The 14056-nt window shown below is 39.1% G+C and overlaps 1 protein-coding gene across 2 annotated transcripts in view; it reads right to left on the reverse strand.

Annotated features, from left to right (window-relative positions):
* pparg (peroxisome proliferator-activated receptor gamma) overlaps positions 1–14056 on the reverse strand; it is a 43011-nt gene that overhangs the window by 1631 nt on the left and 27324 nt on the right. For both annotated transcript variants that reach the window (XM_078169442.1, XM_033627223.2), the window contains exons 4-8: positions 12329–12467; positions 6905–7104; positions 2319–2436; positions 1961–2154; positions 1570–1813 (exon numbers count right to left, since the gene is read on the reverse strand). In XM_078169442.1, the coding sequence (XP_078025568.1) occupies positions 1570–1813; positions 1961–2154; positions 2319–2436; positions 6905–7104; positions 12329–12467 (895 nt within the window). The remainder of the gene's footprint in view (positions 1–1569; positions 1814–1960; positions 2155–2318; positions 2437–6904; positions 7105–12328; positions 12468–14056) is intronic.

A 14056-nucleotide genomic window follows, 5' to 3' on the forward strand; every position in this document is an offset into this window, starting at 1 on the left:
ATCAAATAGTTTGGGTTTGTGAGTGAGGATTGATTTACTGTTACACAATCATTGAAACTTTGGAATTGTTTAATCAGTAGTTCCTAAAAAGTCTTTACTTTATTATAAAGACAGAGGAGTGACAGTACAAAAACCTTCACGCCTCACTCTCTCGTACTTTTCTTTTTTTTTATTAATGATCAGTAACAGAGGAAAAATGTGAAGAAACAAAGAAAGTTGAGTGACTCTCAGTTGTCTGTGACATCACCTCCTCTTTTTAAAATGGGTCAAAGCTCTGCTGTTTTCAAAACTTGACACATATGTTAAAGTTGCTGTTTCTTGATCCCACGTGAAACCTTCCAGTAAACGGATAACGGGGTCAAGGCTGACCATCGATAGCGTACATAATGCAGTGGGTCAATGACACAGATTGTTAACAGCAGATGCTTGACATTCACAGTAATATAAATTGTTCTGATGCCACATGTCTGCCATAAAATATCTTTTGTTTTAATTACACAACCTGATGCAACAATTAATCGAGTAATCAATTAGTTGTCAACTATTAAATTAATCACCAACTTATTTAAAAACTTATTTAAAAAAAAAAGTCAAAATTCTCTGAAATGTGAATATTTTCTGGTTTCTTTTCTCCTTTATAACATTAAACTGAATCTCTTTGGGTTGTGCACAAAACGAGACATTTGAGGGTGTCATCTTGGGTGTTGGGATTCTAGAGTTATGTGTTTCTGCGGACATGAAGGCAAATGTTAATATGTCATATTTCTTAAAGGGAGTTTGGTGTAGTATTTTCCACCAGGAGCAGGATGGGATTTAATCTTAAAAGGATCTAGTTGTAGTCTTGGAATCAGCATTCTCGGAACCTACCGGCTGTATTCGGCATCTGACTTCCGGCAGACGGCGATGCAGCTTCTGGGAGCAGACCCCCGATTTTTTGGCATTCTGGTTTGATTTGGGCAGAGGAGGCGAATTTCCACTTCCATTTATATATAAGTAAATATGCTGAACCACTGCGATGGATTCAGAGTTTGCAGTGACGCCAATTATGTTCCACCACGTTAGTTCACCGCACGGACCGTTTAACCTGGCAACAACTGCAGCCGGCTCAAACGTGATTGGTCAATATCACGCGGACTACAAACAGCCTACAACCGGAAACTAGGGCTCTTCCGCTCTTCTTCCGGAGGCAAGATCTCGGGGTTTGCCTACAGACTCTACATGAATGTAGAGTCTGTATATAGAGACTATGGAATCAGTGACCCTTCAAGACCCCCAGTCTTTGTAAAATTATATAGTGTTTGACAAAAAACTCACATTGTCTTTGGATGTGAGAATGTGTCTGACTTTAGTTTTCCAAGTCTTCTCAGAGTTTTCTCCTGTACAGTGGCCATTAGCACAAAGACTGTACAGCTATCATGTAACCCAAGACAACATTCTCTTGGCTGCAGCTTCATATTAATGTACGACAGTCGCATCAATTTATTCCCTCAACACTACTAAGACTAGGTTACTATGACCTAACACATCCTGCAGGAAAGAGAAACAACAACAAACAAAAAGCCCACTCACCCCCGCTGAGGATAATGACAGCCAGAAACAGCGCCATGTCGCTGTCGTCCAGCTCCAGCGTGTTGAACTTGACTGAGAACTCAAACTTTGGTTCCATCATTTGACAAAAAGGTTTCCTGAGACTCTTGAGGAACTCCCGCGTCATGAAGATCTGTCCATAGGAGATCAGGGTCCCGTCTTTGTTCATCAGAGGCGCCATCATAATGATTAAGACCTCGATCACGCCATACTTGAGCAGAGTGACCTGGGATAGAGGTGAAGGGTTAATGCTGATTAGATCTTCAGGATAAAAGTAATGTTTCTGAAGTGTTTCCAGTGTCGCCTGATACAGTGATGGTAGGTCCAGATGTGAGTGACAGAATTGATGAGCTGCAGTGTTTTTGCCTCTTACCTGATCATTGAGATCCAGTTCGATAAATCCCGGGATACTTTTGGCGAACTCTGTCACTTCTCTCACTGCTTCGGCCGAACGTGATTGACAGCTTTGAAAGAAGCGCAGCTCTAGAGCGTCTGATGGCACCTGTCCGTTGATGCTCGCCATTCCCAAATAGCCATACTCTGACCCCGGGTGAACTCCTGTGTTACCTGGAATCAGATGAGATGTGCACAGACAAAAACTTAAGCGAGGTGGCTCAGTTGCAGGATTACATACTAGAACATGTTTTAAATATCTTCAGCACAAAGAGCAGCCAGAGTTTAAAACTAACTCAACAAGGAAGGTAACATAGTGAGTATTTTGAGTTTCTAACCTCCGAGCCCGGCTGTGATGGCGGATTCCTGCTGCTGGTGCTCCTGTATGGGTATCTGCCTACAGTTAATAAACTGCTCTCCCTCCATTAGAGACTTCATGTCATGGATGACAAAAGGCTGCAGGTAGAGAAGAAAGAAAATGGAGGAAAAGAGATTTGTGCAGGTACAAAGGATGTAGAAGGCAGAGGAAGAGAAAAGGAAGAAACAAAGACAAAGGAAACAACATTAGCTCCTCGGACTGTAGGTCTTCTGAGGACAGCACACGTGATCTGCAGATGTAATCACATATACTGTGTGTGCACTTTGGTCATGGCTCATTCATCAGACTTGTAAAAGCAAACACTGCACATCTCATATGTCTGATGGACAGTGGAAATAAATCTGAGCTGCAGGTTGAGGCAGACACAAACACTATTTCCAGGTAAATGAAGCATAACTAAGTTAAAGCCGCTCTTACAGTTTGGTAGGACAAAAAAACAAAAAACTGGCGGACATGCAGCGGCCTGAATGATGAATGGAGCTATTCACATACTTAAATCTTCCTTTTTGCATAGTGGTGAAATGAATAGTGAGACATCCTACAGAAAGGTACAGCAAACAGTCATCATTAAATGTTATGAAATACAAAATAATTTCTTATGTGAGTGAATGAAATCGATGTACATGTGCTGCCTGCTCAAGAATCTTAGTATAGTCTATGCAGCGTTTGTATGGAAGTTCAAGGCTGCCAGTTTCAGATATAAACATTTAAAGCACAACTATGTAACTTTTGAAAGACGAAATCGCACGTTCATTCTCTTATAAAGGAAAAGCTGACAATCATCAAAACGCACCCGGGCTCTGTTCAGTACAGGGTGTTTTGCTGCTACAAACTAAATGAGCAGTTGTCTAAATGTCTTTAAAAACCAGGGGCACAACGCAAATATTGTGCAGCAAAAAAGTGACCTTGTTTATTCTGGAATGAGGTCAAGTCTTCTGAACTTCAAACCACATGTAAAGGCATCAACCAATCTCATTGTCTGGCACCGATGTCACAACTCTTTGGGCCTCATGCAAGAAGTTATATACAAACAAAATTTCTTTTATTTTTGTTCATATCTATGATTTGTTCTTAGTTGGTTAGTAGCCACTGACTTCTGGGATTCACCAGTGTTTTTCTTGGGTTTGCTCTTCTCTTAGATAAGAGAAAATTTTACAACTGGTCTTGAGCACTCCTTCCAAGATAAGAGAAAAACATCCTGTTTTCACAGTCCACAGAGAAACACACATTTTAAATCTGAGGAACACTTAAAAAAAAAAACAAGCAAAAACAAACAAACAAACAAAAAAAAACATGAAAATCATATAACCACATTTAGATCATGTTTTAGAGTAATTATAATGATTGGATGATTACATTTCAGGGCTAAAGAAATACCTCTATACTTGATCTATTGATCCCAGTCACTGTAATTTCAGTAACTGTGCGTCCCTCTGCTGACCAGTGGAATGTAACTGAGTACATTTACTTAATTACTACACTCAAGTACAAATTTGAGCAATTTTTCCTCAAGTATTTTGATCTAATGCAACTTTCTACTTCTGCTCCACTTCAGAAGGAAACATTGTACTTTTTACTCCACTACAGCTATTTGAAACTTTAGTTACTTGTTAAAATATACAATAATTATTTAAATCATTTTCATGCATAACATTTCATGGTTACAGTCTCTTAAATATGAGATAATGTATCATTTTGATTTATTAAATTAACTTAATTTTTACATTTATATTAATACTTGAATACATTTTCCTGATTGTACTTAAATATTTTTTAAGCAACATTTTCAATACAGGACTGTTATTAGTAACAGAGTATTTTTACAGTGTGGTATCAGTACTTTTACTTCAGTAAAGGATCTGAATACTTCCTTCACCCCTGCAGCTGACACAGAATCAGTTAAGTTTTGCCATCTCTGGGTTTTTGATTTTCATGTAACACGAGCACTGACACTCTGGAAAATCACATGTTCACTTTGTTTATTTAACAGTAAGTCATTTTTACTACGGCTGAAGTTCTTCTTACAGTGTGTTTTTGGCTCCAGTTCTCGAGGCATGTGTCAGAGTCTTTGCACACGGCACTACACCTGCCCATATATAGTGCTGAGGGTGTGTAACAGATAGGTTACTTATGATCAAGTGGGATTCATCATTCAGCACACCTGGCTGAGAGCAGATTTGGATGGTTCAGACGGTTTGGTGCATCCTGAGTTGACATCTCTTATTTTTTCTCTTAACAGAAAATATGAGAAATGAAAGAGACTTTGCTGCATGAGGCCCAATGTCACTTATTTAAATGTGTAAAGTGTGCAAAGGCCTTATTAAGTTGGCTATTTTTTAGCTAGAGGTTGATATGACAGACATTTGTTGACTCTGTAACCCTCTTCTGCTTGTGTTTCTGTTAAGCTACATTTTTATCATTCATCATTATTCAGTTACTTGTAGCCACAGTGCCTCACCACAGTTCTCCACGTTTACTCTCTAATTCACTGCACAAATTGTTCTCCATCAAACTAATTTAGCAATAAATGTGTCATTAATCACTGAGGGTAAGAATTGTAAAAACTCTTCTCCCGTCACCTCTGATGACCCGTCTCCAGTGCTGCTGAAGTTAAACGTTGATTACACATCAACTCATGGCCCCATGTGTTCAAAAAATGTAAATATTCTACAGAAGATACAATCATTGACTCCCAATTTGTTTCAAGAGGTTTGCTGTGGTTTAGTAAATAACCCGAGACTTTCTCAAACAGATAATTCTGAGCCATTTGGCTGCTATCGCTGTGATGAACAGTCAAAACAATCAGACGAAAGAGAGGCGGAGCGGCCTTGAACTCATCTGACTTTACAGAGAGAGAAGCAACAGAACGGGAGAAGACTCAGATGCTGCTGTACAGTTGGTCCTGAGTTGTAGAGCCAATAATAACAACAACAATGACAGTAATAATTATAATGACTATTGAGGGTTCATTTGCTCTCTCATTTTCATCATTCATTGGACACTATTCGCATAATCTAATTAAATATAAATACATTTTAAAGGTCCATGTGCTCGGTTCTACCTATCAAAATCTATCAAAAGCTACTGGCCATTAGCGATAATTCACTATTTCTACTTAATGACAATTTAATTAACAGGTTCAGTTGGTCAGGTTCAAGCTGTTCCCATATAGTGTTCGTACAGTTTCCTACGAAAAGTAATGCACCAAAATTGTACATATCTCTTGTGTATGTATTTTGGAAGGCTGCGATCCTGTGACCAATGTGCTGACGGGAGTAAAGGAGGAAGTGGTTCATTCGGAGGCATATTGGGGGGTGGATACGTCACAAAACACAAGACTTTCCTCAGGAGACTAGTGTCTGGAACTGAGTGAACACACTGAGTGAGTCATTTTAAGGTACATCCTCACTTATTTCTTTTCTGAAACTTAACCACAGTAACTTTATGTGAGGTATGTAACGTCACTCGTGAGGCGCTAATTCATAGGATATCATTCGAACTGCGGTATGAGGATACGTTGTTAGGTTCGGCTGTTATTTAGTATTATTCAGATTTATTCTACCGCACTTTTAATAAGGTTTAACTGATGAAGATTACTTTTAGAATGAGTTTTTACATTTTTGCAAAGGAAGATGATAAAGAAAGGATATTTTATCTTGTGCACCTTATTTTAACCATTAACCTTTAATAGCATCAGCATCAACAGTATCACGTCTGTCGTTCTGAGCCACAAATGCTCTGTGGATCATTTTTAAACATCTACCACAGTTTTCTTTTGTCTGCCACTTGTAATTCAGTTGATGTGGATTTCCTGATTAGGTCTCTTTTGAATACTGAGATTCAATATCTCCAAACCTCACATACAAAAACACAGAAATAGATGATATCTCACATGTTCATGCTTGTGGCCAACACATTTTCCTACGGCCCGCTTGTGTAAACCACCAAATGTCTTCATAAATTACTTTGACTTGTTGAGTGGGAATGTCGAAGCCATTACTGTACATCAGACTGCTGAGAAGCCGTGTGATCCTGTTGCACAGCTTGACCACTGTAATCTGAGGTGTTTCTAACAGCCAAGACATGTAGAAACCAGTCGATCCGCTTTTCCTGTTAGAGCAGCAATAACAGCCTGGAAAGACCTCATCTGAACTAAACTGAGCGTGGCAAAAAAATGTTAACACATGCAGTGAGCTGAACTGCTGTAAGTTTAAAGCTTCTCAACTCCTGCACTTCAAACTTGTATCGTTTATTATTGTTTTACCCTCAGAAATGTCTTGTTTCATTTAAAACTCAAGGCTGCACATGGGAGAGAGTTCTGTGCTTTAATATATGTGTAAGTAAAGACACATTTTTCATAGTCAATGAGGCGTTTTTATGTCCTGTATCTGATTTTTGGTTGAGTATGAGATGAAAACGTCATTCAATGTGCAGTAGAAAATATAATAAATGGTCTTAAGCTTACACAGGCCAAAGGCAGCACTCCCCCACCAGTATATATACAAGTAAAAAGAAGTAAAGTAGAATAAAAGCAGTGCTGCTTACCACAATGTCTCCTGCCTTCCCAGAGAGGATGGCCCTGGCCTTGGCCTTGGTGAGGGGGAAGTATTTCAGATATGCCTCGTACAGATGCCGGGACAGAGCTCTCAGATCTGCCGCCTCCGGGTGCATGTGCACCATGTCGGATGAGAACTCAGCCAGCAGTTTCTCCTTCTCCGCCTGGGGCATTCGGCCAAAACGAATGGCTGGGAAAGGAAACAGACACACACATTAGTGCACAGAGGCACTCGGCAGATCCAGTATGTAAGAGCACACACAGAAACATATTGCAAGCAATATGTTTGCACTTCAATGCACACGACACACACAAAACATTAATGTATAGTCCTTCTGTTAAGACCAAATTTAAGACTACTTTTTTGACAAACCATCTTTTTCTTATTCAAGCATTGCAGGTAAATATAAAAGTAAGCAGTATAGATGTGGTTCCGTGCAGTGGCAGGTTTTATGTAGGAATACGGTTGTGAAAGTGAGTGAGGTTAATGTACATTTTACCAACAGGTAAGTTGCAAGTATAAAGTAAAAAGACAGTATTATGTTCAGTGGTAGGTTTAAATGTTTTGTAACATCAGAAATATGGAATTTCAATGCTGTTGAAATTAATTTATTACTAAACTATTCACTTTATGTCTACTGGTGAGTGACACTGGTGAGTGACTGTCATTGTTGTTTCATTTCTTTATCGCATCTCTAATATTTGGACAGAGATCAATGAACCAGATCGACCAGCTAATGTCCACAAAATGACCTGCTATCTACAGCAAACAAACAAACGTTGAGGAATCCATGTATTACAATATGGAAGAATTCAGTTCAGACAGAGGAAATGTTTTAAGCTGTTGCTCAAGATTAAACTAAGGAAATCAAAGATTTCAAAGAAGTTTGAGAAACACGCACTCCTTGCTCAGACAACTTCTACAAATGAGTTACGGCTCATACCGTCATTCAGTGAATGGGAAAATCCACTGGCAACAACAAGCAACAAACTCTCCTCCTATGATTTTATGAGGCGTGCCTCATCAAGCAATTACAAAATGTAGTTCCCTTTAATAACATGTTTATGTAGTTTGATTGGTAATGGTGTTTCACAGTTCACTGCAAAACCTGAAATACTATCTTATACATTTATACAAGTCTCACAGTTTCTCCTCCCTTTCCCACCTGTTCCTGCAGGTTATACGCTGCAGGTTATATTACAGTGTGCTTTTACAAACACACATAGGTGGAGCTGGATCTGATTTCTGTTTCTAAGAAGATGGGTTGGTTTGTGTGCAACAACATACGTTTATGTATTTTAGGATCTATTTTATGGTGTTATGCCGTATTCATGATAACCTTATAAATTATTTATGGATGCTGTTTGAAATGTAATTGTATTCGTAACTTTACATTATATTAATGACACTTTTTACTGGTTTTACTTTTTCTTTTTAGCTTCATACTAATTTTAAAAATAGCTACACCACTTTGAAAACTTTTCCAAAAGCGTTTTTCTTTCAGTGAAAGACAAACTGATGATACTTTTCTTCCCGTTTGATTTTTCCATTACCCAAGTTTCATTACAGCAGACAAAGGTATAATTGTAATCTAGGTTTTATGCTGAATGTGGTGAAAATGTTCATTGTCATCTAACTGAAATTTGATGCTAAGTTGCGAAATGGTGAAACCCCCCTTTTTTTCTGTTAGTGGAAGTCATTAATTATCCCCCATTCAAGCCTATGCAATGTGATTGTGTAATGCTGATTGTGTGATGAATGCACACCTTAAACAAATGAACTGAAGTGGCCTACCACCAACTGGCAACAAGCCCGCAACGGTGACACAGCAGGTTGGTGAAATCAGTTGTGGTCTATGTACTCTGAGATGTCAATCATTGATAAATTAAAAAAAAAACACAGCGCGCACGTTCAAAGAATCGGCTGTAGCAAGTGAAATAACAGTAGAGTGATATGAGGGGAGGAGGAGGCACAGAGAGGGACAGTGAGATTAGTGGCAGGAGAGGAGAGACAAACTAACTACAGTAGGTGCCTGTCGCATACTGTAAATGTAAAGCAGTTATGCTGTTGAGCCTCAAATCCTCAGTGCTCTAAATCTGAGATTAACTAAAAAAAATGGTGCTCACTTTTGCTGACAGACTTTAGCGCATATCACCTTAAAGTTCCTTAAACCAGCTCAAACTGCAGCTCCAGCGTCTTGCTTAAGCAGAGGTTGTAGTATCTGTAATAAACCAACTTGCATTTCAGCTAGAATGGATGTCTTAAAGATGTATTTCACTAGTGGAAAGATGGTCTGCAGGAAAAGGATGCAAATACTTTTAAAACTGGTGCTACATGACCTGAGAAAACAGAATAAAAGAGCTGTGGAGTTTGCTTTCGCTCAAGAAATAGAAAACCTACCACTACCAGAAAAAACTGCACCGCACTGGACCATAAACGCTCCCGTCGGTGGCTAACATAACGCAAGCTTGGCTGCACGGGAAACAATATGGCAGTCAGCTGGTGACAAATGGTCTTAAATTACAGTCTAACAGTAAGCTATGACATGTTTCTGAAAACATTTGAGCAGAGAAATAGGCAACACAGTAACAGAACTTGGTTTATATCCTATCAGCACTGCTTCATTTTACTGTTGGATCCATTTTAACAATACAGGAAATAGTATAGCACCTGCTTCCTGTTCACAGATTCTCATATTACAGCCAAACCGTTCGCTGAAATCTGTTTCTGAAGACATTTTGTGAAGAAAAATAGGCAAAGCAGTAACAGAGGTTTGGTTTATATTTGATCAGCACTGCCTAGTTTGGTCCATGATGGCAGGCATACTAAGATGTAGTAGCACTCTCTTTCGAGCAACAGTCCTAAAACCAGTGAAAAACGGGGCGGATATCAAGTTTTAAACTAAGAGATGAGCAAGGAGCTCTGGGTGCTCGTAAAATGCAGGGAGATAACCAGTAAATTTAATCATACCACCCACATGCAAACAGGCACTGTGCAGATTAAGGCAGATTTTTGACATGCCCTCAAAAAAGTCCCACAATGGAACAAAAACGTAGTGTGTAGACTTTCTGCAAACAATCCCACAATGCAATGCTCTTTTATAGATGCAAAAATCCACATTTGTGTGACTCTATACCTGTCAGCGAAGATGCAAAATCTCAGTTTATGCTTACTATAAAGTAAACTACTGAGTGCATAATGTAACAGAAGTAGACACAGATGGTGTGGTGATACCAGGTCTAGTCTCGAGGCCCTGTTACCCACACAGGTGTTTTCAATTATTTATTACACATCTTCAGCTGCAGTTACTCTGGATTTTTTAGTGCACAGCGGGAAGCAATAGAGTTGGACAAAAGGCAAATGTGATTGGACCTTAAGACTCCAGTTGTGCAAAACTATGCTGAGAATTTTCATGGATCAACAAGATCATACATCAAAAGAGTGAATGCTGTAAGTCGTCCCGCCCTAACAGGAGCAACAAAACTAACAGGAGAGACAGTGAGATGTCAATCAAGCTCAACCTGTGCACGCCCACACAGTCACGAGGTCCGTGCTGAAACTCATCTGGGGAGGCGGAGACAGCACTTCATTTAAAAATGGACTACAGCTGTGCCTGCTGATGCGCTCCAGTGACCAACAATGGCTGACAAAACAAAACCATCCTACAGCTTAACAGTCAAGGGTGAGGGCAGAGATATTTAATGGAAAATGAATTTTATTGTCAAGTACAGTATTTCTGTAGACATTGTATGTCTGTAGTGAAGCTCCTTGTGCTGTAGTCTGATCGCTTTTACCTTGGATTCAGTGGCTAACTACACTTACTTAAAACCAGAGGGTAGAAACAGAATGTGTGGCAGATGGCAGACAGCGTGGAGGATTCATATAAACAAACTGTGTTACCACTACACACTGCAATACAATCATACCTGAGATCAGCTGTATATTTTTTGTGAATAAATGGAAACTACATGAACAGCGGAAGCTGCACTAAACTGCATTTAAATTGACGCACAACCGATCGGCTCACAGGTGGCTGAGCGTGGGAGGTGTCAACAGTTCCCAGCGGCCTTGCAGTACTTGGTAAATTTCCACCTGTGTTAGTAAAAATACCGGTGTGGATGTTCCATGGCTAAACTAGGCTTGTACATGTGGAATTGCTGATTTCATTTGATCTCTGCTCGTGTTTTAATGTAGTCTAATTTTGACCATTCTAATTAAAGATATATTATGTAGGACTTTCTTAAAATACAATGTATAGACTCATACATAAGTAATACATTCTAAATCGTCACTTATGACCCATTAGAAGTGTGTGGTGGTGTATTCATCTGCAGAGACTCTGCCCTCTGCCTGTATTTTCCTATTTTCTTCTTATTTTCTATGTTCAGGACGTGTATGGGTGTGTACCCCCACAGCTCTCAGGTGAGGTCAGGCCTTCATAGAGAGGTAGCGACCAGGTGCCAGACTGTAAGCTGCAGGCATCCAGGAAACACAGCACCGTAAAAAAGCAAACGTAGCAAGGCAAAATGCCAAATAAGAGTGAATCTGGGGTTGGCTTTTACTTTCACTCACCCTGGCTAGTGAGTTTACAAACAGTTACAGACAACCCTGCATTGTATACCTTTAAAATTCTTAAATCAACAGTGTGTGCACAATGGGGACTGTGTGGTCACTGATAAACCTCATTAGCAAAGCATATAATTGCTTGTAAATTGTAAGATGACAATGTATCATAAAGATATTGTGTGTTATATCGTTACTGCAAGCTCATTAAGTATCTCAGTAACTGTTTTCATTTTAATCTTAAGTGACCACAGATGAAAAAAGGCCTTTTGGCGAATTCACAACACTGTTTACTAAGGTGAGAATAAAAAGATAAAAACACACTGTAAATAAACTGGTTAAAATTAACCTATAACTAAATTCATTTCTGATCATGCTGCTGGGGTGGCAGGTACACTGCACTAGTGATGGGAACTGAAACATACAATACAGGTTGAAGACCACAGAGGAAGCAACTGGCAACATATAAGGCAGCGGTGTACATCACTACGTACACACCACACCTCGAAGACCAAATTGGCAGCAGTGTGGTGAAGATGTATCTGCTGTTCTCAGAGGGCATTAGAGGCACAATAGTAGGTCAGCAAGGAGGCCAGGATTTCAAAGAAGAATCAACCTTTTAACCTGTGCCTGCTTATTTATAGTGAGCGTAAATGGGGGGTTCATTGGTGTCTGAAGACAAGGCATGAAAACAAAAACACCTGAATGTACAAATGCTTTGACTTCTGTTAGTCACGTAGTGAAGCTTTTCATGTCCTAACTGTAAATGTTTTCATTTCACACCCAAGTTTTCCTTTAATAAAAGTGACTCGAGCACATTGTGTGAGTGTGACTGCATCACATATCTTACCGTTGTGTGACATGCCGACATTGAGGCACTTCTGGAAACGACAGTATTGGCATTTGTTGCGGGACTTCTTGTGAATGCGACAGTGAAGATCACAGTGATCATACACCAACTTTAACCTGATTGTGCGTCTGAAGAAACCCTAAGAGAGAGAAAGAAAGACAGAGACACAGATACTTTAGATACAGTCACTAACAATATCCCACCTTTTACATTTCAGGATTCCCACACATTTTTACCAATGAATTTTCAAAACTTTTCCATATATTTTACCCCATTTCCATGACTTTATTTAGGTACTTTAAACTGGGTAGGCATGTACAGTGATACAACCATACATTAATACACACACACTTTTACCTGGTATTGTTAGGTTAGGTAGTGCTGTCTGCAAATAACCAACCTGTAAACACAAACTGTTTGATCCACAGGCTGAAATCTAGTAAGAGACAACAGTCTGAAGCTGCTTTACTGTATGACTGTACTACTGTGGCCTCCCACTCAAGTTCACATTGCCTTTCCATCAGTAGTGACTGTAACCAGAATCATTTAGAGATTTACCACACTGACAGTGAGTATTCAGTTTCTTATGAGCCTCAAATCTCAATATGAAAGCCTTTACCCGCTACACAACATATTTTAAAGGCATTTTCTTGTTTCTCTCTTCATGTGACAGCACGTTTCTTTCCCCCAAACAGGGGGCGTAGCCTTGGCGATGATACAATGTGGTCTGGTCTATGTGAATCACACGAAACTAGATTTTTGAATTAGTAATACAAGGAAGATATTTCTTGTAATATTAGACACGTTTAATTACTTTTAAAAACAAATTTTAGACAACAGACAAAACAATTTAAATTCAAACCTTCTTTTACTTCCAAAAGATATTCATGTCTGGAAAATGTTTTTTCCTAATTTCCTGAATCTTAAAGTATTTTAATAACCTTGGAAACCCTGACATTTGCTCTACACTGTTAGTTCAGCTAATTCTATAATAATTGCCAAGAGATTTACACTAGAGCAGGGCTTATGCATGTACTTATTTAATGTGACTATTCTCTTTGAGAAAATGGGGGAAAAGGATTGAGAGACTATTTGTGTTGGCAAATTAAGACATTTAAAGTATGATAACAGATAAAGTCAAGGAAAAAAAACTAGTTCCTAGCACTGTGTGTAAGACACGACAGGAGAAGGTGGGAGTGGAAAGAGTAAAGATAAAACAGATATTGATTATATTCAGAAAAAAATTCTTTTGATTTTCCATTTCCTGTTTTAATATTCACCCTCTGATTACAGTGTGTTGTTGGTGGAGTAGCTCCACAGAGCATCTATTGACTGATAGATGCAGATCAGATACCTGGTTATTTCTAATCTGTGAGGAAGTCACTCATATTGGGTTTAAAAGCAGGCTGCATTTCAGGGTGGATTTGTGCTTTGATGTTTTCAACCTTAGGACCAAAGGAGCCATAAGATGTGTGCTTATCTCAGTTAGTAATGCAGTCATGGTCAAACTGCTAACACACACTCCTACACATAGTCACAGGTTTCTTAATGGCTGTTGTGTTTGTCTATGCTGACTAAGAAAGCTAATGAAAACATGAGTTGAATAGATACAAAAAGAATAACCCTGTGGTCTGTGAGCCTCACAGGGCGAATAGTATTTGACTTTTTTTTTGATAAGGCATAAAAATCCACATCTGGACTCGTACTACGTGAAGGCTGGTGTGTTTG

Source organism: Epinephelus lanceolatus, chromosome 1, assembly GCF_041903045.1.
Source record: "Epinephelus lanceolatus isolate andai-2023 chromosome 1, ASM4190304v1, whole genome shotgun sequence".
Classification (NCBI taxonomy): Eukaryota; Metazoa; Chordata; class Actinopteri; order Perciformes; family Serranidae; genus Epinephelus; species Epinephelus lanceolatus.